Source organism: Ruditapes philippinarum, unplaced genomic scaffold (genome assembly GCF_026571515.1).
Source record: "Ruditapes philippinarum isolate M1 unplaced genomic scaffold, ASM2657151v2 ctg264_1_1_1_1, whole genome shotgun sequence".
Classification (NCBI taxonomy): domain Eukaryota; kingdom Metazoa; phylum Mollusca; class Bivalvia; order Venerida; family Veneridae; genus Ruditapes; species Ruditapes philippinarum.
Window position 1 is genome coordinate 277828 of NW_026860475.1, and position 25240 is coordinate 303067.

At 34.8% G+C, this 25240-nt stretch overlaps 1 protein-coding gene, 1 long non-coding RNA gene and 1 pseudogene across 2 annotated transcripts; 1 reads left to right on the forward strand and 2 right to left on the reverse strand.

Annotated features, from left to right (window-relative positions):
* Positions 1-1028: 1028 nt before the first annotated feature.
* Positions 1029-24904, reverse strand: LOC132760219 (pyrroline-5-carboxylate reductase 1, mitochondrial-like). Its single transcript, XM_060752139.1, has 6 exons — positions 24697-24904; positions 18403-18470; positions 16655-16834; positions 9248-9460; positions 8553-8645; positions 1029-1898 (listed from the first exon to the last, which is right to left on the reverse strand). Exons 1-6 carry the CDS (start codon positions 24797-24799, stop codon positions 1713-1715), a joined length of 843 nt encoding a protein of 280 aa, XP_060608122.1. The 5' UTR covers positions 24800-24904; the 3' UTR covers positions 1029-1712.
* LOC132760222 (uncharacterized) lies at positions 3463-5832 on the forward strand. Its single transcript, XR_009629829.1, has 3 exons — positions 3463-3590; positions 3799-3939; positions 5541-5832. It is a non-coding gene; the product is annotated as an uncharacterized LOC132760222 (long non-coding RNA).
* LOC132760218 (uncharacterized) lies at positions 4325-5333 on the reverse strand (annotated as a pseudogene).
* Positions 24905-25240: the final 336 nt, after the last annotated feature.

The following is a 25240-nucleotide window of genomic DNA, read 5'->3' on the forward strand; positions in this document are numbered from 1 at the left end:
ATCAAAAAACTTAATCATGAGTGCAATTATCACAATTCATCTCTTCATTTGGAGCATCAATAACTTTTATTTCAAATTTTCACCAGTTCATGATATACAAATTAAGAATTCTAAGGAAGGAATCAAACTGCACAAAAAGTTAATTTTGAAAATACTGAATTTATCACTATCGCTGGAGGGGGTAGTACACCATTAAAAATATATTTGAGTGGTGACACAGCTAAGTGGTTCATGCATCAGAGAAGTAATTGATGGATTGTTCTATATAGAATTTATTTTAGTTTGATTGTGTAGGAACTATAAGCTTATAGACATACTGTTGGATCTGTTCCTGTAATCGACCAGTACTGGACAATGAGTGTAAAGTTTCTTGCTCAAGGATCCCATTTTCGGGGCATGGCCAAGAATCTCGAATCTCATTTCTTAGTACTGCATGGTTCCTAGAACACTAGATTGGAACACATGTACTGTTACTTGTTATGGGTTCATATCCAGTATTAGGGACTTTGGAATCTTTTATTTACACTTGTATTTGAAGTAATGCATCAAGAGGGCACCTCTTTTTCCACCACCAATACATCTTAAAAAGCTGCCCTTAAAGTGTTGGTGTAAATTGCAAACACTTGCTCTATGATGGCCTTTTTAGAAGAATTCTGTTGTTGTCATGAGGATAAAAGTGGGGTCAGTTGTTGGTTGATGAAATAATAAAAGTCTTGATGGTACATGCATATACATGTATATTTTTGGTTGGGTTTTACAGCACACCAACAGAGAAGAGGAAGACTTTCCAGCTTTACTGATGGAGGAAGACATCGGGTGCCCTTCCTAGCCTAATTTCAGACACAAACAGGTACCTGTGTAGAACTACGGACGTTCTGTAAGCTAGCTGGATAGGCTCATCACATGACCCTGGCTAGATTCAAACCCACAGTGGTGAGGGGCAAACGGTTTGAAGTCAGTGACCTTAACCACTTGGTAAAGGATGCCCCACAGGGATGGTTCTTAAACTGAACAACAAAACATTATCATACAAGATATTAATATATTTTAACAATCATATAACAAATTTCTATATTACAAGAGATTCTGACCAAGATCAGAGGTTATTTAAAGTGATATTGCTGTCAATTTGAGCTTTGTCAGCTACAAATAGCAACAAAAATTGACTTTATGATGGTGATTAACTACTAGTTGATAAATCATAAAACTTAAAACAATTATGGCAAAATGCAATGTTTTTTTCGACTACGCGTAAAACATTAAAACTTGGATATGCATAATGTCACTTTAAAGTCAAAGATTACAAGTCATTACAGACTTTAACACATGTATGTTCTATGTCCTTGATAATACACCATCATAATATTCATTTGATACCCTGTAAACAAGCTGGAATTCTTCCCATTTCTAACAGACATATATTACTTCACTCTGACGTCTCCCATGAATTAATCACCACACTTACTACCATCTCTATCAAACATATCACAACCAATTCTGTAGAATCCAGAAATATACTAATAAATGTTAACTTTCTAACTGAAATATCAAATTCTGATTTCTATTTCCATATCACGCACAATTCAATTTATAAATCTTTCTCCACTCATTTTAAAATTTTTCATCGTTTAATTCAAAAGATATTTGTTTTCATCATTCTATGTGCTTTCACCTGTCATTATAAGTGGTTACCACATAATTTGGATATGTCATTATTTTTGCTGACCAAGTTCTTTTGCTCTCAGTGTCGCAGCCTCCACGGCATCAATAAGTGACGCTCTAAATCCACCACGCTCGAGTTTATGCATGGCTGCTATAGTAGTGCCTCCCGGGGAACAAACTTCGTCTTTCAACTGGCCTGGATGTTTTCCTGTTTCTAACACCATTTTTGCCGCACCCTGTAATATACATGTATATTAAATCAAAAATCTTTGCTCACTGGATAATAAACTTTGCCTTTGATCAGTTTTCAGATAAATCCTACGTCTCAAGGATATAAAACTTATAATTATAATTTACGTAATATAAATTTGAAAAAATATTTGAAGGAAATAGAATGATTTTGTTGTTATGACGCATGTTTGAATACATGCAACATCATTGTTGGGGCAATCTACCCCTCCGTTGAAACGGTTGCATTACCAATTATGATTCAGACTAACACTATTGAAACATTTTACATTTAATTATAAATTAATATTCATGTTGTTGTAAGTCTCATTTTATATGCAATTTTACTGCATTTACATTGATGTTGTTACATATCTGACGGATCTAAAAATAAATGTATATGTGGTTTCCTTCGGCAAGTTCCGGAAACATGTAAATGTATAAATGCAATATACTCCAGTCATATACAAGTCATCAGTCTTTATATTGACATATAACTGAGGCTAGTAGATGAATACAGTGTATTCAATACATACATGGATTTTCGTATTTCCTCAGTCATAAAAGACAGTAATTTCACCAGAAAACTTATAACTTGTATATAATAAGGCTTTATAAATGTACTTTTTCAACCACAGGAACAAGGTTAGCACAGTCATGTAGATTGTATGAGTCATGGACCGTTCCGATTATTTCCGCCTATTGCGCAATCCCTAGTGATTGTTGCTATGCCTCACAAGCCAGCATCCAAAATGGCGGCCGTATCAACAACAACCGACTCGCTAGAAGATGTGCCCGATAATATATCTATTAGTTTTCTACCTTATCACAGAAGTCTTATGGAAAGGATTATAAAAAGAGGTTTAAATTACTATCTTCAAGGCTATGTCCATCAAATTAAGGTTCATATTGACGATAAACCCAAGGTAAAGGTTGTTGCTCGGTGTTGGAGATCAATGAGGAAAAACGAAAAGCCGCACACTCTACACATTGAGATTCTTAAAGATACTATAACAGAGTCGTACTGCTCTTGTAAGGTTGGGTAAGTAATCAAGTACGTAAAATTGTCAACAACTTAAGTAGGCTTTCTTTGGGGATTCTGTATTTCTCTATTTTAGAATAAAAAAAAATGAATTGCACCCCTCCTACTTTCCAAAAAAAATAAAATAATAAAATAAATTAAATAAATAAAAAATATAAAAAAAATGTATATACTATACACCATTATGTAGATCTATTTATTATATAACTATGTCGGATTTTTTTTAAAAATTAATTCTCTCTCAGTAAAGAAAAAAGATATCGTAGACAGAAGAGTCATGGTGTATTTTTTCTGTCAACTTAATCAAAACAGATCTAATGATAACAAAAATGATCATCATCATCATCATCATCATGATTTATCACCATCATTGTTGAATCACTGTTTGATACAATAATAATGTGCAGTCTTGTATATTTCAGATTAACAGGCCACTGTTCCCACATTATTGGTCTAGTGAAAACCCTTCAAGGGCTGAAACTACACAACATCAGTAATGTACCTGACCAGTTTGAGTTTGTACAAGTGTGCCCCAGCAATGGCATGTTCCAAGAGGAGAGAAGATTGAGCCTGTCCCACTTAACCATGTTGTGGTGGCCAAAGCTTGTGAGACGAGGAAGAGAAAACCAGTTTTATGCCAAGTTGACACTCAGTACAAGTAAGATTTTAAACAAAGTACAAAAAGTAACTACACATATGTTTTTAAAATTTCATTCTTTATTTATATTATATAACTATAACAAAAATCCATATAGGCGTTTTACTTATATACATTTAACAACAATGTCAGATACTTGTACATTTTACATGTATAAAATTTGTAAAGAATGTTTTAATTTTATGAAATCTTTCACATAAATTTACAGGCTTCCAGAGGTTACCAGCAATGATATAGAGCAGTTAAAAGGGGCCAAAGCACACCTCTTGAATACCTTCTCTCATCAAAGAGGCCATTAGTTACAACAGATCTTGGTCAAGTTCAGCTTGGTTCATTTCTGTCATATCAGGTAATATATTTTTACATACAATATTTTAACATCTATGTGATATAGATAAGATTTAATTGAAGATACTCTATGCTCATTCTTGGGTAAAATGTTTTAATCACAGAAATTTATTGAAATCTATGATATTCTTACTGAATATGTTGAATTTGGATAAAATATTAAATAAACTATGTATAGGAAGCTGCATTCCTTTAACAGGTCAAGTAAAGTTGGTCTTTTCTTAAAAAAACTGCCAGATTTTTGTAATGACACTATACATATATATTCATATTGTGACCACCTATAGTATGTAGCATTTTAAACATAACATATCTATTTTGTGTGAAGTCAATACATGTTTATTTTATATTTACTGTGTACTAATTATCAATATTTTTCTAATATCAAATTTGAGCATAGTATATCTTTAATACAAATTCAGCCAAAATCAATCAAGTAATAATATAACTACTAATTTGGCAGTAGTATGTTAACATTTGTTAAACAAAGTTATTGCAACTCAGACAGTCATTTGTCTTTTACAAATATTCTCTGATGTAATGTAAGTATTGCACAAACAGACCAGATCTTATTAGCTTGTTTAAATAATGATGTAGGAATTTTATGAGACAACAATTTATATGTCTTCACTTTAAGCTATTACTCTTTCAACATGAACTCTGTGTTTGGCAATTTTTTGAGTTAAATAAGTATCAGATGAAGACATTTGTGATGAACAAGAAGAAAATGGGGGAATGTTTAACACAAGGCCAAGTTTATTAAGTTCCTCTTGTATTGTAAATCCTTTATCAGCCATTTATACCATCACCTGGATTAATGTAACCATGGTTTAACAAATCTTTCAATATGGCATAAAATCCACTTTCTTCACAGATCATTTTGTCTGATATTGAACCAGTAAAAAGCTCAGAAATAAAAATTACAGATCCACTTGGGTCACACCCAATTAAAGCTTTAAGAGTAGTAGATGATTTGTAATCACTGTACATTTGACTTTGAAGAGCTAATGCATTTGGTACTTGAGTTTTGAATTCTGTTCCATCTATCATAATTAAGGTTGTAGGAAAATCTTTTCTAAATTCTGCTGGCATTCTAGATATAATATCATCCCTTGGGGGCCACAGTGAAATCTGACCAAATTTAAAATATAAAATATCTAAGAGTTTGTTAAATACAATGCCTGTTGACTGCAAAGATAAACTAAATCTCATTGCCAAATCTTTCAGTCCAAAATCATGCCTTAATCTGCATAGTACAAGAAGAAGTGCATCTTCATTTGATAGTAGCTTAGTGTCAGTCCTACCATATTTAACAGTTTCTTGTGAATTTGGAAACAAAAAAGAAAACAAAAATAAAAAAGTTGACATAAGTTATTCCAGTGTAATATTTAAACAAGTTTTCATATCCTTTTCCCTATTTCTAATTCCTTCTGCAGAAAATGGTTGTTTCTTTTTCATATCTCTTTCCAGATGTTGTAATTTTGATTTCAGTCTATTAATTTCTTTGTCTTTCTCCAATAATTGAATTTTTAGCTGCAAGTTTTCCTCATGTAGATGAACATCTTGATTCTCTGAAATAATATATATGCATTTTGATTTCAGACAAGAAATTTGAAGTCAATGATTCCTGTAACAACAAATGGCTGTGGTAACCTCTGTGTCACAAACTCATCACAAATTAGACTGCCTGAAAAGTTTCAGCACTTAATAAGTCATTATACAGTAACAGACCCACAGACATTAGAGCAATGTACAAGAAACCAGGCAATGTCTGAAACATGGCATCAAGCTAGACAAAATAGGCTAACAGCATCAAACTTTGGTGATATCATGTTAAGGAAATCTCCCCCTAATGAAAAATTACTGTCACGTTTATTTTCTACCAGTAAAGATATTCATGGCCCCATCTATATCTTATGGGAAAAGAAATGAGAGCAAAGCCAAGTCTAAATATCTAGCTCAGTTTCCTGGAAGACACATTCATGAATGTGGTTTTGTTGTAAATAATGAGTTTCCATTTTTGGGTGCAACCCCAGATGGAAAAACTCTGTGATAATGGAAAAGTAGGATTATAGAAATAAAATGTCCCTATAGTGCCAGAGACTTGACTGTTGCTGATGCTTGCTGCCAATTAAATAATTTCTTTTTACACACTGATCAGAATGGCCAGGTTGTACTGAAATCAAATCATGCATACTATGCCCAGGTTCAAGGGCAGCTCATGATTACAGGTAGTTCATTCTGTGATTTCATTGTATATTGTCCAAATGAGTCCGACTTGTTTGTTCAGCGTGTTGAACCAGATGTTGAATTTATGACAAATATGCTAAATGTATTAGCCAGTTTTTTTGAACAGTATGCTCATCCTTTCTTACATTGCAGTCATGGAAATGTATAGTTTCAAACTATATTTAATGTGTGAATGACATATTGCAGCTTATATGGCCATGCATAAATAACTGTTTGCAATATAACCTTTACATAGAAGTTTGGGTTATATAAGTTTACACTAAATTATACTTGGCCATATAAATATGATATACATGTGTTACATATTGACATTTGATTAATGTGTCATGACCAATACCTTTGTCTGTTTGGCAGCCAACTTCACATTGTCCACACTTAGTTCATAATTTCTTTGATTTCCATCATCTGTAGTTGTTTGTACATTTCTGAAATAATTAAAGAAGATGCATTAGTATCAGTAATTATGACTGTTTCATAATTTACAAAATTTATATTTGAGCATGGAGTGAAGTTCATTCCTATTAGAAACAATTATCAATTTGTTTATTATAACATACCCTTATTTGTTACAAACACACATGTAATATTTAGTACTGTGTTAATTAGCATACAATTGAGTAAAAAAGGCTTCTGTGTAGGCTAAGACAAAGATGCATGGACTCTCTTTCAAAATTTTCATGTCAATGTGACAAAATTCTACTGAAGTTACAGTTGTGTACAGTCAGTTTAACAAGTTTTTTATTTATCTATTAAATATACTGATGTAATAAATTTGTTGAATTTTATTTCACTTTTGATTTTACAGATATGTAAACAAATTCAGATGATTTAAATAAAAAGTGCCATTGTTCAAAGGCTTATCATTAATGAATAAACTTCAAAAATTTGAAATTTTAACCTTACTCTTTGTTTTTTTTCTTGTTCAACCAAAATGTCAAATGATATAGGTGCTTCCAAGTCCAACCGCCTGCGCTTGGGTGGTGGTCTGGTAGGAGATGCCAATGATCCATCAGCTGGCAGGGGATCTGGATATTTATCAGTTGGCCCATTTTCTCCCATGAAGTGCTGTAATTATGTGAATAAGTGATTACTTGTGTTAAAAAAGAATAAATAAAAGTAACAATACTGGAGGTAGAGCTCTATATGACATATAAATGAAACAAAAGATCTGTATACAGTAACCATTTATCCAGCTGAAAGGGTCATAATGTCATAATTTATAAAATGGCTTTTCAGTATTTTTTGTATGCTTAACAAAATAACAAAATATTATTTTACTTATTTGGTTAAAAGATCAGTCCTCTAACAAATTATATTATTTTTCATGGTCACTATTTTTTTGTAACTTATAGCCTACCACCCATGAAGTTAGCCATTTAATGCATGATGCATCAACATATGCTTTTTTTACTGAATTGATAATGAATGTTCTGACAAAAGTCAAAGAGAAAATGTATTATGAAAATATAAAAAAAGTTTGGAGCAGTTTATAATTATTTTTAAGGCTGGCCAGTTTTAGGCTCAACATTATTCAGGCACATACTACAGTATAGTTCATTAGGCTAGTTCATAAGTTGCTTTGAACTGTCAAAATAAACTGACAACAACATGTATCCACAAAGTGGCACACATCAAACAAATCAAAAGCCAGCCTGGCTTGGTAAATCATTTCATGTTTAAATCAGCATTTCTTACAGATTCACTTACCGTTGAACACACGACCTTATTTTTGTTAATCCTGCTGACATTTAACTGTTCATGCGGTCGGGCGCATGCCTTTATCCACCGTAAACACTTCTCAAATTGAGTTTTAGGTTAGGAAATGTTATGAATCTGACCCCAATCATCTTATCAGGATACCTGCAATCTGCATTGCATGTTCCCCAGGCACATCTACGCACCATTTTGAATAAAACCGCGGTATTTACTTTTGATGTAGCAGTTGCCAAGTGAAAGCTTGTGAGCACAAGATGGCGGGTAGCAACAAGCAATACCGCACTGAAGTAAACGGATCACTTTCATTGGTTAAAAATATCCGTCGCGGAACGGTCCATTTTATGAGTGACTTGATACTGTAAAACTACAATCAAAATTAAATGATTATCTATAAAGAGCATTGAAAAAATACTGCAAGGTTTACAATATATTTTTAGTCACATTATGTGTTTCCTCCGTATAATGTAGAATAGATAGGTTTATATGGAACACTGCTCTGTACAATACAGGTTATATTGGACTCAAACACTGCTATATTGAAATCATACAAGACAAGCCACCACGGTTTTCAGCCATGTAATTACCCAAATATGTTCCTGTATAGTACAGTGCAATGTTATATAACTTATCAATATAATTATGAGTTACCAATAATGTTTGAGCTGCTAATTTGATTGCGAGATCTCTGGGTAGACCCATTTTCACTCCTCCATCAGAGAGAGCTTCTATAGCTGTGAATGCCTGTAATACATAAGAACACATATGGTACTATAAAAATCTATAATTCTTGGGTTTTCTGTGACAAAGCAAATTCAGTAACCATATCAAAACTAAAGTATAAACAATGCACCTTTGTCAATTTTAAAACATTATTTTGTTTCAAATATGAGAATTCGTATTTTCTAACGACCAAGAAAGCAAATTAGTAAAGATAATAAATCTTAAACATTTTCTATTTTAAACTATACATGTACTAGTTTGCTGATTTAAAAAGAACATGAAATAATTCAACAACAATTCAACATTCTTATTTAGCACCTTATGGTTCATTACAAAAACTTCAACAATTGTTTTTTTAATAATGAAGTTAAGATCCATTCATATATGTCCTGGGTAAGTACCAAATCTATAAGGCAATTTTGAAGATAAGGCCACACCCAGTTGATCTCAAGTTCTACAGATCTTAGAGAAGAAAATAAATTTTGTGAGAGCAAATAAAATTCATTTATTTTTTCTAAATTCAATTTTAATTTGACTGAAGTACTTTTAGGTCATGAGGACAATCTTCCTTGTAAATGAATAAATATAACATTTCCTAGATAAGTTCACAGTAACATAATTACATAAGCAGGTCCACTGCCGCTCAAACCCGTCACAGCATCTAGTAACTTCTCTGATCCAGGTTCAACAATTCCAAAACATCGCAATAGCTCCATAACAATTTCCGTGTCTTCAGGTTCGACCTCCTTCCCTGGCGAGAGGACCGAGGCCGCGGCCAGCACTAGGGCCGGGGTGTTAGGCATTACCCGTATAACTTTAGAACCCACTGGAAGATTCTGAAATCACAGCTGTATGAGAATCACAAAAGTATGATGACATCAGTAATCTTTGGACACCAGGTATTAGCTTAAAAATTTTTGAACTATAGGCAGCGCAAACCTTATTTTTGACATATAGACCATTAGACAGGTTTTACTGTACTTCTAGATTATAAATTATCATCAATAACCATATTAAACCAACTTGATTTTTTTTGGGGGGGGTATTCTTTATTTAATTCAATCAGATGACTTCTGTAAATGCAGAGTAACATAGTACATGTAATATGTTGGATGTGCACAGCAGGCATGGTATATGTTTAACAAGTCTAACGATAGATATACAAGATCTAAACATGAGCCCTGGATATGCCTCTTGACAGAATTTATATTTGTAACATTATAACTTCTAATAAGTTCTGATAGCTAAGCATTTTTAGGTCCTATAACATGCACTTTAAAATCTCCAAGAATTATAGCAAAGAAAATGAATGGACACTGCAAATAATTGGAATTTTTCACATTTCTGTCAAAAAATGCTTAATTGTACCCAAAACATAACTTGACCTGGATATTCTTATGATAAATCTGTATAACAAATTTCATTTCAGGATGTGCAACCTCTGTGATGAAAATGAACACCGTAGGGAACGTGTTACAGTATCGCGTTTTTCGGTTACAGTATAGAATTTTAAAGATGGAGGATTATTTGTTGGGAGGACAGGTAGGTGATTTGTATTCCGGTCCATACTGCAAGTAGTTTAGTTTCTAAAAGATGTTTTTGTGCTTTGCTTGTAAGGAAAAGAATCCGGTATCTGGTCATATATTTCTTTAGACCCTGCACCGCAGATTTATCGCTATATTGTCTCATAAATATGCAGATTTGACAGTTTGAAAATTTGAATCGAGAGACCAACACATTTTTCTGCAATTTCGACATTATTTATGCATGCCTAGAAAAAGTAATCTGCAAAACGTTAGTCCTTTATGTTAGGAAACGTTTATAAAAGTAAATGACCAGTTGAACCTATTTTCCTGTTCGTTAAATGCGTTTGAAAAAATAAACAATGTTACAGTATAGAGCGAGGTAATTTGTGCCGGGTTACAGCATAGACCTAGCGATTTGTATCCGATTTTGTTACAGTTTATACCCAGATTTCGGTTACAGTTTAGACTTCGATATTTTCTATATATACTTGTATGAATGTTACATAGACTTTTAAATCTCTGTGAGCTTATTGGTCCGATGGCTATTCGTCCGTCTGTCGTACATAATTATGTGTGTGCAATCTAATCCGCTCAGTAACTACTTGACTAAATGTGATGAAATTTACATAACTTTCTACCAATTAAGATGTTCAAATGGTTTCGGTTGCAATCGGGGATACGAAAACCCAAAACATAGATTTTGAAAAAAGGCAATGTTTAAAGACCCTTCTCATCTCGAACCAAAAGCATTCAAATCAAATCATGATCACGGCGTCATTTCGAATGCTTCTTTGTTGAAGTTACGATTATTTTGTCATTATTAAATTAAAAGTCGTTTTCTTTATTTCAGACATCCTGTATAGCAGTTTTCAATTTTCTGAAAAAGAAAATTAAAGAGTATAAATCAAGGTCAGACAATTACAATATTTTCTCTAGTGAGCCTGATGGAGGTACATAATAGTGGCAGAGTCGGCCGTCGACTTCAAATCATCTTTCATTTACTGCTGTAGTTGAAATCCAATCATGACTTTCGATTCTTTGTATGTGAGGAATCTATCAAGCTAATTTACTGAAGGTCGGTGGTTCTAGTCAGGTGCCCGCTCGTGTCTTTAATGTTTCACAAAGGGTATCTGGGGTCTTTCTTTACACTAAAGCAGAAATGTTTTCACATGACTTCAGTGTCGTTGAAACTTAAAATCCAAGAAAGCCAAACTTAACAAAATAGAGTTAAACAGAATCCCTAAAGAAATTCCAACAGAACAAAATTGAAAATATTCATAAACCCTTTTAAGTACTTACAAAATACATTATGGTAGATGGAAATTCCAACTTAAAATAAAACAAGATATGTTTGTAAAACATGTATGCCCCCTATCAGCAGCCAATTAGTCATGTGATAAAGTTATTATGCATGACTTCTGACCCAATGATCAAACAATTAATAAGGGTTATCAAGTATCTACTGGTCATGACCTTAACCTTTGACCCCTTGACCCAAAACTCAATAGGGGTCATCTGCTGGTCACGACCAATCATCATACAAAGTTTGAAGTTCCTAGGCCTAAGCGTTTTTAGTTAATTGATCAGAAAACCGTTTTTACCTACAAGGTCAATGTGACCTTGATCTTTGACCACTTGACCCCAAAATCAATAGGTCAGCTGCTGGTCATGACCAATCACCATACCAAGTTTGAAGTTCCTAGGCCTAAGGGTTCTTTAGTTATTGATTGGAAACCGTTTTAACATACAAGGTCAATGTGACCTTGACCTTTGACCCCAAAATCAATAGGGGTAATCTGCTGGTCATGACAAATCACCATGCCAAGTTTGAAGTTCCTAGGCCTAAGTGTTCTTAAGTTATTGATCAGAAACCGTTTTTACTTACAAGGTCAATGTGACGTTGACCTTTGACCCCTTGACCCAAAACTCAATAGGGGTCATCTGCATGTCACAACCAATCATCATACAAAGTTTGAAGTTCCTAGGCCTAAGCGTTTTTAGTTAATTGATTGGAAACCGTTTTTACCTACAAGGTCAATGTGACCTTGACCTTTGACCCCTTGACCCCAAAATCAAAAGGTCATCTGCTGGTCATGACCAATCACCATACCAAGTTTGAAGTTCCTAGGCCTAAGGGTTCTTTAGTTATTGATCGGAAACCGTTTTTACCTTAGAAGTCAATGTGACCTTGACCTTTGACCCCTTGAACCCAAAATCATTAGGGGTCATCTGCTGGTCATGACCAATCACCATACCAAGTTTGAAGTTCCTAGGCCTAAAAGTTCTTAAGTTATTGATCGGAAACCGTTTTTTGCTTACAAGGTCAATGTGACCTTGACCTTTGACCCCTTGACCCCAAAATCAATAGGGGTCATCTACTGATCACGACCAATCACCATACCAAGTTTGAAGTTCCTAGGCCTTAAGGTTCTTAAGTTATTGATCGGAATCCGTTTTTGCTCACAAGGTCAATGTGACCTTGACCTTTGACCCCTTGACCCCAAAATCAATAGGGGTCATCTACTGATCACGACCAATCACCATACCAAGTTTGAAGTTCCTAGGCCTTAAGGTTCTTTAGTTATTGATCGGAAACCGTTTTTGCTCACAAGGTCAATGTGACCTTGACCTTTGACCCCTTGACCCCAAAAATCAATAGGGGTCATCTACTGATCACGACCAATCACCATACCAAGTTTGAAGTTCCTAGGCCTTAAGGTTCTTTAGTTATTGATCGGAAACCGTTTTTGCTCACAAGGTCAATGTGACCTTGACCTTTGACCCCTTGACCCCAAAATCAATAGGGGTCATCTACTGATCACAACCAATCACCATACCAAGTTTGAAGTTCCTAGGCCTTAAGGTTCTTTAGTTATTGATCGGAAACCGTTTTTGCTCACAAGGTCAATGTGACCTTGACCTTTGACCCCTTGACCCCAAAATCAATAGGGGTCATCTACTGATCAGGACCAATCACCATACCAAGTTTGAAGTTCCTAGGCCTTAAGGTTCTATAGTTATTGATCGGAAACCGTTTTTGCTTACAAGGTCAATGTGACCTTGACCTTTGACCCCTTGACCCCAAAATCAATAGGGGTCATCTACTGATCATGACCAATCACCATACCAAGTTTGAAGTTCCTAGGCCTTAAGGTTCTTTAGTTATTGATCGGAAACCGTTTTTGCTTACAAGGTCAATGTGACCTTGACCTTTGACCCCTTGACCCCAAAATCAATAGGGGTCATCTACTGATCATGACCAATCACCATACCAAGTTTGAAGTTCCTAGGCCTTAAGGTTCTTTAGTTATTGATCGGAAACCGTTTTTGCTTACAAGGTCAATGTGACCTTGACCTTTGACCCCTTGACCCCAAAATCAATAGGGGTCATCTACTGATCATGACCAATCACCATACCAAGTTTGAAGTTCCTAGGCCTTAAGGTTCTTTAGTTATTGATCGGAAACCGTTTTTGCTTACAAGGTCAATGTGACCTTGACCTTTGACCCCTTGACCCCAAAATCAATAGGGGTCATCTACTGATCATGACCAATCACCATACCAAGTTTGAAGTTCCTAGGCCTTAAGGTTCTTTAGTTATTGATCGGAAACCGTTTTTTGCTTACAAGGTCAATGTGACCTTGACCTTTGACCCCTTGACCCCAAAATCAATAGGGGTCATCTACTGATCATGACCAATCACCATACCAAGTTTGAAGTTCCTAGGCCTTAAGGTTCTTTAGTTATTGATCGGAAACCGTTTTTGCTTACAAGGTCAATGTGACCTTGACCTTTGACCCCTTGACCCCAAAATCAATAGGGGTAATCTACTGATCATGACCAATCACCATACCAAGTTTGAAGTTCCTAGGCCTTAAGGTTCTTTAGTTATTGATCGGAAACCGTTTTTGCTTACAAGGTCAATGTGACCTTGACCTTTGACCCCTTGACCCCAAAATCAATAGGGGTCATCTACTGATCATGACCAATCACCATACCAAGTTTGAAGTTCCTAGGCCTTAAGGTTCTTTAGTTATTGATCGGAAACCGTTTTTGCTTACAAGGTCAATGTGACCTTGACCTTTGACCCCTTGACCCCAAAATCAATAGGGGTCATCTACTGATCATGACCAATCACCATACCAAGTTTGAAGTTCCTAGGCCTTAAGGTTCTTTAGTTATTGATCGGAAACCGTTTTTGCTTACAAGGTCAATGTGACTGTGACCTTTGACCCCTTGACCCCAAAATCAAAAGGGGTCATCTACTGATCATGACCAATCACCATACCAAGTTTGATGTTCCTAGGCCTTGAGGTTCTTTAGTTATTGATCGGAAACCGTTTTTGCTTACAAGGTCAATGTGACCTTGACCTTTGACCCCTTGACCCCAAAATCAATAGGGGTCATCTACTGATCATGACCAATCACCATACCAAGTTTGAAGTTCCTAGGCCTTGAGGTTCTTTAGTTATTGATCGGAAACCGTTTTTGCTTACAAGGTCAATGTGACCTTGACCTTTGACCCCTTGACCCCAAAATCAATAGGGGTCATCTACTGATCATGACCAATCACCATACCAAGTTTGAAGTTCCTAGGCCTTAAGGTTCTTTAGTTATTGATCGGAAACCGTTTTTGCTTACAAGGTCAATGTGACCTTGACCTTTGACCCCTTGACCCCAAAATCAATAGGGGTCATCTACTGGTCATGACCAATCACCATACCAAGTTTGAAGTTCCTAGGCCTAAGGGTTCTTTAGTTATCACTCGGAAACCATTTGGTCTACGGACCGACGGACCGACGGACCGACGGACCGACGGACCGACAAGTGCAAAGCAATATACCCCCTTTTCTTCGAAATGGGGGCATAATTAAAGGTTGTAGTATTGCTCTCTTAAATACTGTTTAATCATTCTTAGGGTATTGCCTGCCTGTTAATTGTGTCTTTTGACAGCTTATCTATGGTATGCAGGCTTCATGACCTCCGATCCCCTCTCAAAATTTCATTTTGTTTAGTTTCACTCATTGTATTCTCGTTTAGGGCACACGCAAGTTTTAACCTGGGGGTAATATGCCGCTTTTCACAGAATGGCAATAACGTGTGACATTAAAGGTTCGATGATAACCGCCATATGAACACATCCACAGATGTTAAAAAATCTGAAGTGCACCAGTTCATTTTTAATGTGAATTCTGCTGAAGCCGGTGCTAGGAGGCGTGGACGGTAGCTTGCAGTTACCACTACCGTCCATGAACAGGTTTAATCAAACTGAGCCTGCAACATTTTCATGTTTTCCGTGTTGGACTTCTGTTAAGGATTATGTTTTCTCTATTTTATTACTAATGGGCATTATAATAATGTGTAATGATATCAAGCAATAATCTTTCTTCTCTCAATACAATTCGATAAAAGTTACTGTTGTTGTCGTGAAAACAGTCCTTACTTAGGACATTACTTTTTCTGCAAAAAGTCTCAATCTGAAACTTAAAGTAAGATAAATAGCAAACTATAACTTTTCTGCTGAAGAAAAAAAGTAATACAGCTTTTCAAGAATGTATTAAATAGAAAGGTATGAGTTATTTCATAAAAATAATGGATACACGAACTTTGTTTGAAATTTGGCAAGTATCTAAACTGTAACAAAAATCTGGGTATAAACTGTAACAAAATTGGATGAAAGTCACTAGGTCTATGCTGTAACACTTCAAAATTAACCTCGCTCTATACTGTAACATTGTTTATTTTTTCAAACGCATTTTACCAACAGGAAAATAGGTTCAACTGGTCATTTACTTTTATAAACGTTTCTAAACATAAAGGACTAACGTTTTGTAGATTTACTTTATCTAGGCATGCTTAAATAATGTCGGAATGGGAGAAAAATGCGTTGGTCTCTCGATTCAAATTTTTAAACTGTCAAATCTGCACATTTATGAGATAATATAGAGATAAATCTGCGGTGCAGGGTCTGAAGAAATATATGACTAGATACCGGATTCTGTTCCTTACAAGCAAAGCACAAAAACATCTTTTAGAAACTAAACTACTAGTATAGTATGGACCTGAATAAAAATCACCTACCTCTCTTCTCATAAATAATCCTCCATCTTGAAAATTCTATACTGTAACCGAAAACCGCGATACTGTAACACGTTCCCTACGGTGATGAATGGAGAATGCAAATAATTGGAATTTTTCTTAGTCTAAGGGACATAACTCTGCCAAAAATTGCTCAATCATTTTTTTTTATGACAAATCTGTATAAAAAATAATTTTGTTATTTTCTTTTGTTTAATAGTGGGTCATTGTCCCCTTATTCTTCTGTTATGGAAAGATCTCTATTGTTTCATTTTGTCTGTGTTACAGTTAGAAAGCCCCCTATTTACTTTTGGACAGAGTCAGATAGGCAATGCCACTTTAATATCCCCCTTCAAATTTAACTAACATAGGATGATTATTAATTGACAATTAAAACATGTATATTATAATTATATAAAGATATACCTGTTCAATAAATGAGATAGTTATACCACCGGCTATTGAGACCACCAGTTTCTCCTTTGATACCGTCTGTGACACTTCCTGCAGTACCGGACTTACAACATTCGGTTTTACAGCTAACACAATCATCTGACTTTTCTCTACAACTTCTCTGTTTGAATTTGTCACATTGATACCTAAATTCTGTAAACATAAAAAATAAGTATGTATTCTTTGTGTCCTTTTCCAACAATATTAAAACCAGTCAAAACTTGTTACCCAGAACTCAGCAAATGTGTGTTTCCCAAGCTAAATCCCCGCTACAAACAATTTTTTACCATTATAGCTTTACCGATATAGCTTTATAATGCAGTTGCACTACCATTCACAATCGATCAGTCAACCTGATGCTTAGGTTCAGAATTGTAACTTAACAGTTTGTTTTGTACCCCCAGGTTAGCTGGGAAACCCCAAATATTCTCAATTCCAGAGAAAGTCTATTGAAACCTTGGTCACAGCCTCCAGGGCAATGCTGCCAGATCAATGATACCAACATAGCCCAAAATATTTTACAATTTGCAGTGCCAGGAAGTTAAGAAGGATTTTACTATATTGCCGGAGGAAGTTAGCAAGGAATTTACTAAATTGCCAGGGGAAGTAAGCAAGGATTAGTAAGGATACTAGTATTTGGAAAAGGGGAAGAAAAAACTTGATGTTAATTCAATTTTTGGGGAAAACTGCATGATTTTAAAGAATTTTTCTTTGGGGAAGCAGCCCTATAAGGGCCCCTGCTATAGAAGGAAAAAAAGCCCTGGGAAGTTAGCATGGAGTTTACTATATTGCCAGGGGAAGTTAGCAAGGATTTTACTATATTGCCAGGGGAAGTTAGCAAGGATTTTACTATATAGCCAGGGGAAGTTAGCAAGGATTTTACTATATTGCCAGGGGAAGTTAGCAAGGATTTTACTATATTGCCAGGGGAAGTTCGCAAGGATTTTACTATATTGCCAGGGGAAGTTAGCAAGGATTTTACTATATTGCCAGGGAAAGTTAGCAAGGAGTTTACTATATAGCCAGGGGAAGTTAGCAAGGATTTTACTATATAGCCAGGGGAAGTTAGCAAGGATTTTACTATATAGCCAGGGGAAGTTAGCAAGGATTTTACTATATTGCCAGGGAAAGTTAGCATGGAGTTTACTATATAGCCAGGGGAAGTTAGCAAGGATTTTACTATATAGCCAGGGGGAGTTAGCAAGGATTTTTACTATATAGCCAGGGGAAGTTAGCAAGGATTTTACTATATTGCCAAGGGAAGTTAGCAAGAATCCAAATATCAATGTTTCAACTACTTCCTGTGGCTGGAAGAACTGCAGAACTTCAGTCACAACAGAATGGTGAATTCAAACAGCAATATTTCTCTTCACCTTGTCTAAATAGCTCTATGTGAAATTCTGAAAATGTTATGTTTACGAATTTCAATATCAAAACTTTGTATAAAGCTTACATAAATTTTATTTTGAATCAAGTGCTAGACACATATCATGAAAAAACAGAACATACCTTTTTTTTATTTATAAGTTCATACGAAATGGTTCTAACTCATATGACATAAACAAGGAGTTACAACAGTTTCGCACAATTATCTTGATTTATTTACACAGATTTCAGTATGATGCAACTTTTAAAAAAATTTCACTATGAATAGTATCTCCGCTTAAAATTCTTCCAGACTGTTTTTAAGTATGGTTTTATTAATTTTAACATTAATTTACCTTTTGTACATAATTTAGCATCCTAGGGTCAGGGTCACTGGCAGTAATATTCCCTGCTTTTATTATACCTGCAATAGAATAAAATAACAAAATTTTTTGTTTGTTATAAGTTAATACCAGCTCCTACTGAAAGTACATGTAAGAAATTTCTTTTTTCTGACAAAAAATAAGTAAAAAAATTCTTTCCTTTCAACTAGCAATTCGCATTTTATATTTTGCATTTATTACATATTAAAAACAAAATAAAATAATTAACATCATAAATATTATATGTCTTTTGGTGGGAATATCAAAGAAAACCCTTAGTGTAAAACAATTAAGACAAATTAGTGGTTTTGTAAGAGAACAACACTTGTAAACATATATGATGCAATTTTACATCATCAAACCCAAGAGAATGGTGAGTCAGGAATAAATAGAAATTTGAAATTCACTTAAGGTATCAACCGAGTCTTTAACCCATTACTTCATATACACGCATTTTAACGCCTTTTTCACCCCCCCCCCCCCCTTTTTGTTGTCTCAAATGATGAAAAAATGCCTTATTTAGGCCCCAAACACTTGGTTTTGTTTGAGAAATGTTGTTAAAAAAAGTGACCTCTTTTTCGGCGCGGCCCCCCAACCAAAAGATACATCAGGGGGTTGCCAGAAGGGGGATGTGCCCCCTTCTGTTTGGGGGGTTTGAAGGGGGGCGGAGTCCCCCTCATCGCCAAGAAAATTTTGGGCTTGTGAGAGGCTGTAAATGACCCCAGATTGATCATAAGGTAACGTGTAAGCAACGCTGAAAAGCATTTGACTCTATCTCAATCCATTGAGAAGTTGCAGCACTTTGAAATCAATTTTGATGGAAAAAATCAACGCAAAATAGTGATTTTTGGCAATTTTGAGATGTCCCCTCGTTGCCATGGTAACAGAAAATTTAAGCCTGAGCATGTTGTTGCAAGGGCAATGGTCCAGTCAACATTTGTGCCAAGTTTGATTAGTGTTGAAGCAGTTTTTATAGTATTATAGCAATTTGAACTTGTAACGGGAGACTTTTCAATGAAAACAGCCATTTTTCACAAAATGCTCATGAAGCAATGGGTTAATGAAAAAAATAAAAAAATCTACAAAACAACAATTTTTCATCAAATTTATATGACAGGCCATGTTTAAACATGAAAAAACGCGATTTAGGGTAATTTCAAGTATTTTCATCATTTTCTGTTAACCCATTACTTCATATACACGCCTTTTAACGCCTTTTTCACCCCCCCCCCCCTTTTTGTTGTCTCAAATGATGAAAAAATGCCTTATTTAGGCCCCAAACACTTGGTTTTTGTTTGAGAAATGTTGTTAAAAAAAGTGACCTCTTTTTCGGCGCGGCCCCCCAACCAAAAGATACATCAGGGGGTTGCCAGAAGGGGGATGTGCCCCCTTCTGTTTGGGGGGTTTGAAGGGGGGCGGAGTCCCCCTCATCGCCAAGAAAATTTTGGACTTGTGAGAGGCTGTAAATGACCCCAGATTGATCATAAGGTAACGTGTAAGCAACGCTGAAAAGCATTTGACTCTATCTCAATCCATTGAGAAGTTGCAGCACTTTGAAATCAATTTTGATGGAAAAAATCAACGCAAAATAGTGATTTTTGGCAATTTTGAGATGTCCCCTCGTTGCCATGGTAACAGAAAATTTAAGCCTGAGCATGTTGTTGCAAGGGCAATGGTCCAGTCAACATTTGTGCCAAGTTTGATTAGTGTTGAACCAGTTTTTATAGTATTATAGCAATTTGAACTTGTAACGGGAGACTTTTCAATGAAAACAGCCATTTTTCACAAAATGCTCATGAAGCAATGGGTTAATGAAAAAAATAAAAAAATCTACAAAACAACAATTTTTCATCAAATTTATATGACAGGCCATGTTTAAACATGAAAAAACGCGATTTAGGGTAATTTCAAGTATTTTCATCATTTTCTGTTAACCCATTACTTCATATACACGCATTTTAACGCCTTTTTCACCCCCCCCCCTTTTTGTTGTCTCAAATGATGAAAAAATGCCTTATTTAGGCCCCAAACACTTGGTTTTGTTTGAGAAATGTTGTTTAAAAAAAGTGACCTCTTTTTCGGCGCGGCCCCCCAACCAAAAGATACATCAGGGGGTTGCCAGAAGGGGGATGTGCCCCCTTCTGTTTGGGGGGTTTGAGGGGGGCGGAGTCCCCCTCATCGCCAAGAAAATTTTGGGCTTGTGAGAGGCTGTAAATGACCCCAGATTGATCATAAGGTAACGTGTAAGCAACGCTGAAAAGCATTTGACTCTATCTCAATCCATTGAGAAGTTGCAGCACTTTGAAATCAATTTTGATGGAAAAAATCAACGCAAAATAGTGATTTTTGGCAATTTTGAGATGTCCCCTCGTTGCCATGGTAACAGAAAATTTAAGCCTGAGCATGTTGTTGCAAGGGCAATGGTCCAGTCAACATTTGTGCCAAGTTTGATTAGTGTTGAAGCAGTTTTTATAGTATTATAGCAATTTGAACTTGTAACGGGAGACTTTTCAATGAAAACAGCCATTTTTCACAAAATGCTCATGAAGCAATGGGTTAATGAAAAAAATAAAAAAATCTACAAAACAACAATTTTTCATCAAATTTATATGACAGGCCATGTTTAAACATGAAAAAACGCGATTTAGGGTAATTTCAAGTATTTTCATCATTTTCTGTTAACCCATTACTTCATATACACGCCTTTTAACGGCCTTTTTCACCCCCCCCCCCTTTTTGTTGTCTCAAATGATGAAAAAATGCCTTATTTAGGCCCCAAACACTTGTTTTTGTTTGAGAAATGTTGTTAAAAAAAGTGACCTCTTTTTCGGCGCGGCCCCCAACCAAAAGATACATCAGGGGGTTGCCAGAAGGGGGATGTGCCCCCTTCTGTTTGGGGGGTTTGAAGGGGGGCGGAGTCCCCCTCATCGCCAAGAAAATTTTGGGCTTGTGAGAGGCTGTAAATGACCCCAGATTGATCATAAGGTAACGTGTAAGCAACGCTGAAAAGCATTTGACTCTATCTCAATCCATTGAGAAGTTGCAGCACTTTGAAATCAATTTTGATGGAAAAAATCAACGCAAAATAGTGATTTTTGGCAATTTTGAGATGTCCCCTCGTTGCCATGGTAACAGAAAATTTAAGCCTGAGCATGTTGTTGCAAGGGCAATGGTCCAGTCAACATTTGTGCCAAGTTTGATTAGTGTTGAACCAGTTTTTATAGTATTATAGCAATTTGAACTTGTAACGGGAGACTTTTCAATGAAAACAGCCATTTTTCACAAAATGCTCATGAAGCAATGGGTTAAAATAGGTTTAAAATAGAAAGCATTGAATAACCAACAGGATTCACTTCATGAAAGTAATGTATTGTATTTCTCTATTAAAACTCTCCCAAAAGCTAATGCCAATTCCTTTTTTTGTTTCTACAAAAAGAATACTGTAAAATCACCTTTCTTGTTTTTTCCTTTCTTCTTTTTTCTTTGTTTTTATTCATTTTTTTCTATGGCAAATTCTAACCCTTATTTTGCTGAATTTATATTATATATATATGTCCTGCTTTGAATATGTAACTGTTCATTCAGTTTTAAGATATTTTTTTTCATAGCTACCAACAATATAGAGCTCAGTGTGGAGTCTGACCTTGCTCTATATTGGTAGCAATTTATAGGCAAAGGTGAATCACTTTTGCTGGAAGCTAAAGTGATTAGCCATCACCACTTATATAGAGCAGAGGCATGCCAGCCTGCAACATTGGTTATCTGTCTCGGACCAGGCTCAGTATAATAAGTATTAAGCCAAGTTTAAATTTTCATACAATAAATAATTGTTAATAAGAAATAATAGTTTAAAGTATTTAGTATTAAATAAACCACATGAGAATCACATATGTATGGATGTTGTTGGCAAGTGTGAGATACATGATCAGATATTACATCATATACTAATATAACAGATAATAAAATGTTCCAGAACAAAATATTATTTTTCACCATATTAATGTTCATACTAAATCACTTTGAATTTTACCAGCATATTTTCCAAGCAATATATTTTATAAGAATGCCCAAATGATGCATTTCTGTTGTTTTTGAAAAAATGTGTCCATTGCAGACCAATCCACTTTAATATTCCCAAAATTGATAATGAACACTTCCATAGATGGAAATTTGACAAGTCATTTAAGTCTTAGTCAGCAGATTTATACCTAAACAACTGATAAGAAGTTTGTTCATTAAAAACATCAAATCTTAGGTAACAATTGACCTTTTATACTGTGTAACATAAAAGTCAATGACCTGATTTTTATGATTTTATCTTTACTGTATTACATAAACAAGAGCTGTCAGTAGGACAGTGTGCTTGACTATTCTCAGTGCTTGATAGTAAAACAAGAGCCTGAACAATGTAGAATTTTCTAAGTTAAAAAGAGCCATAATTCTGTCAAAATCTGTGTTATAATTATGGACCTTGGAAAGTTATGAAGTTTCAACCCATTCCCTTCAGCAAAATTAGAGATACCTGAAATAGCATGCAAAAATTAACCAGTGTGAGACAGATTTCAGTACAATATCTCTCACTATTCTTCAAATAGTCAAGGTAAAAAAAAATAATTGGACCAATCTCTTTTACACCATTAAAATCATAGTTAATGACCATTGACAAGATATTAAAGTCACCCACGTAAAGCATTTTTGACCAAATATTCAGGGCATTAATATTTCAGGTTAATCAGACATTTAAGCCATCCTCAGAAAATATATTAATGTCTGATGGTTTTACAGCTCATATAAGTATACAAGTAGGAAATTATTCTACAGTTAGTAAAAAACAGTTTTCTTCTACCCTTCTTAATATCCCCAAAATTTATAATGATAGTTCAAAAAAATGGAAGCTGGACAAGTCCATATAAGGAATTCAGGAGGCTTTAAATGATTAAATAAAACATAGTATCACTATCACAAGCAATTTTGTTTTGCCGAGATATGTAATTAATACCTTGCTATATGTTTGTAAAAAACAAGATTACACCAACATTGCACTTGCCACCTACTGTAAAGTAACCAATATTGATAAGATAATATGTATGTTATGTAACGTCACAAATATGTTACCTGATAACAGGGTGGCTTTAAAGCCATTTTTAGTTTTAACTGCAGAACACATACTGCTTAATTATTTTTTCAAGGGCCTTTATTGAAATTATTCACAAGAATGTTTTTAACTGGAATCTGCAGATTTATTGTTCAGCTGTTTTTTTTCCAGTGTTTTGTGAGTGGGTCATTTAAATTGTGAAAATTAGCACCATAATGCCAATCTATGTGAATATAGACCAATATTATCACTACTGAAAAAAGGGAAATTTTAAATCATGTGTTGGAATGTGCCTTGATTAATGATAAAATATTGAATAACATATTAATTATACAGGCATAAAGCATGCACATAAGTATTTTTCTTCCAAAAGAAATCAAATGTTGAAAATGGTGCTTTAATTAATGTGTTATGATTAGTAATAGATTAAACCACTGTCTTGTTTTAATTATTAGATTTAACTGTTTTGATTGGAGAAATTAAAGTAACAACCATAATTGGAAGATTTTGCAATAAGAAGTTTTAATCATCAATAGCCTGAAAGTTTTTCCAAAGTTTCCATTTAATACCTTTGAATGGAAAATTTTCAGCATTATAATTATATTCTGACAACAGAAACAAAAACAGATAACACTGGATAATACTGTCAAGAAAATCTGTAGTATTTGCAGTCCTGCTTATCATGGAAATGTACAGAGTTAATTTATATATTCATATTAGTTCTATTATTTCTCTGACATGATCTTTAATTATCTATTAATTTAATGCATGTACAGTACAGATGATAAACTATGTTTAAATCTAAAATCCAATAAACTATGTTCTGCTTATACGTTTGCATGAATAAGAAAAAGAATGATGAGACAGAAATATTTTGTAGATTCTACGCCTGTTATCAATTTATAATTGACAATTAATAAATAGTTAATTAAATTGATAACATTAATTACTTGTTTAAATTTCGTTCTGTAAATTATTAAGCTACTTTGTAATTGATGGAGAGAAAAACATTGGCAAAGAAACAAATTTTATCAAATTTCTGAATAAATAAATTAGTAATTAGAATCTATTGCAGCTGATAAAAGTTGTTATTCACGTGCAATATATTTATAAACAAATCAATTACTGATCAAGTTACCTCCCTTGATTAAAGACAATACATTTCAACTCACCTGAAGTTATAAATCCTCGCGCCATGGCTTGTGCCATGCGGCCAGCACCTATAAATCCAACGGCCATATCTGGTGGCACTCGGGATCTTTGTGAGGAAGCCATGAGAATTTTTTTATCGTTGGATATTTAGATTTCTTGTTCGCGAGTCAGATTTTAGCCGGTGAATTTCCGCTTTTTAAAATGGTCCCCGTTTCCAAAGTAATTATGCCAGTGTGTGTGTACAATAAGCGGGAAACCAGTATGGATAGTGGGCTGTAACCTACAGAGACGTCACCGCCCATTTGTATCATGCTAACATGGCATGCACCTGATGATGCAACTTAACATCATTGGGTCTGTCAAAATAATTAATTATTAAAACATTTTTCTGTAGAGCCGTTACAAAGCCTACACAGAAATTTAGTCTAGGAACATCATATCAATCCCATTAACGATAACACGAAATTTTTATATAGGGCCTTAAATTATAATTGCATTGGTACTTTGATGTACATTACATAGGGATATGTCATGATCGATTAGTGCTGACAAAATAGAAAACGT

Excerpts from the sequence above, each read along its gene's own strand:
- LOC132760219 (XM_060752139.1), bottom strand. The coding sequence starts at position 24,799 with ATGGCTTCCTCACAAAGATCCCGAGTGCCACCAGATATGGCCGTTGGA. Across the intron at positions 8,646-9,247 it reads GCGGCAGTGGACCTGCTTAT|GCATTCACAGCTATAGAAGC; the intron begins GTAATTATGTTA and ends TATGTATTACAG. Across the intron at positions 1,899-8,552 it reads TAGCAGCTCAAACATTATTG|GGTGCGGCAAAAATGGTGTT; the intron begins GTAACTCATAAT and ends TGTATATTACAG.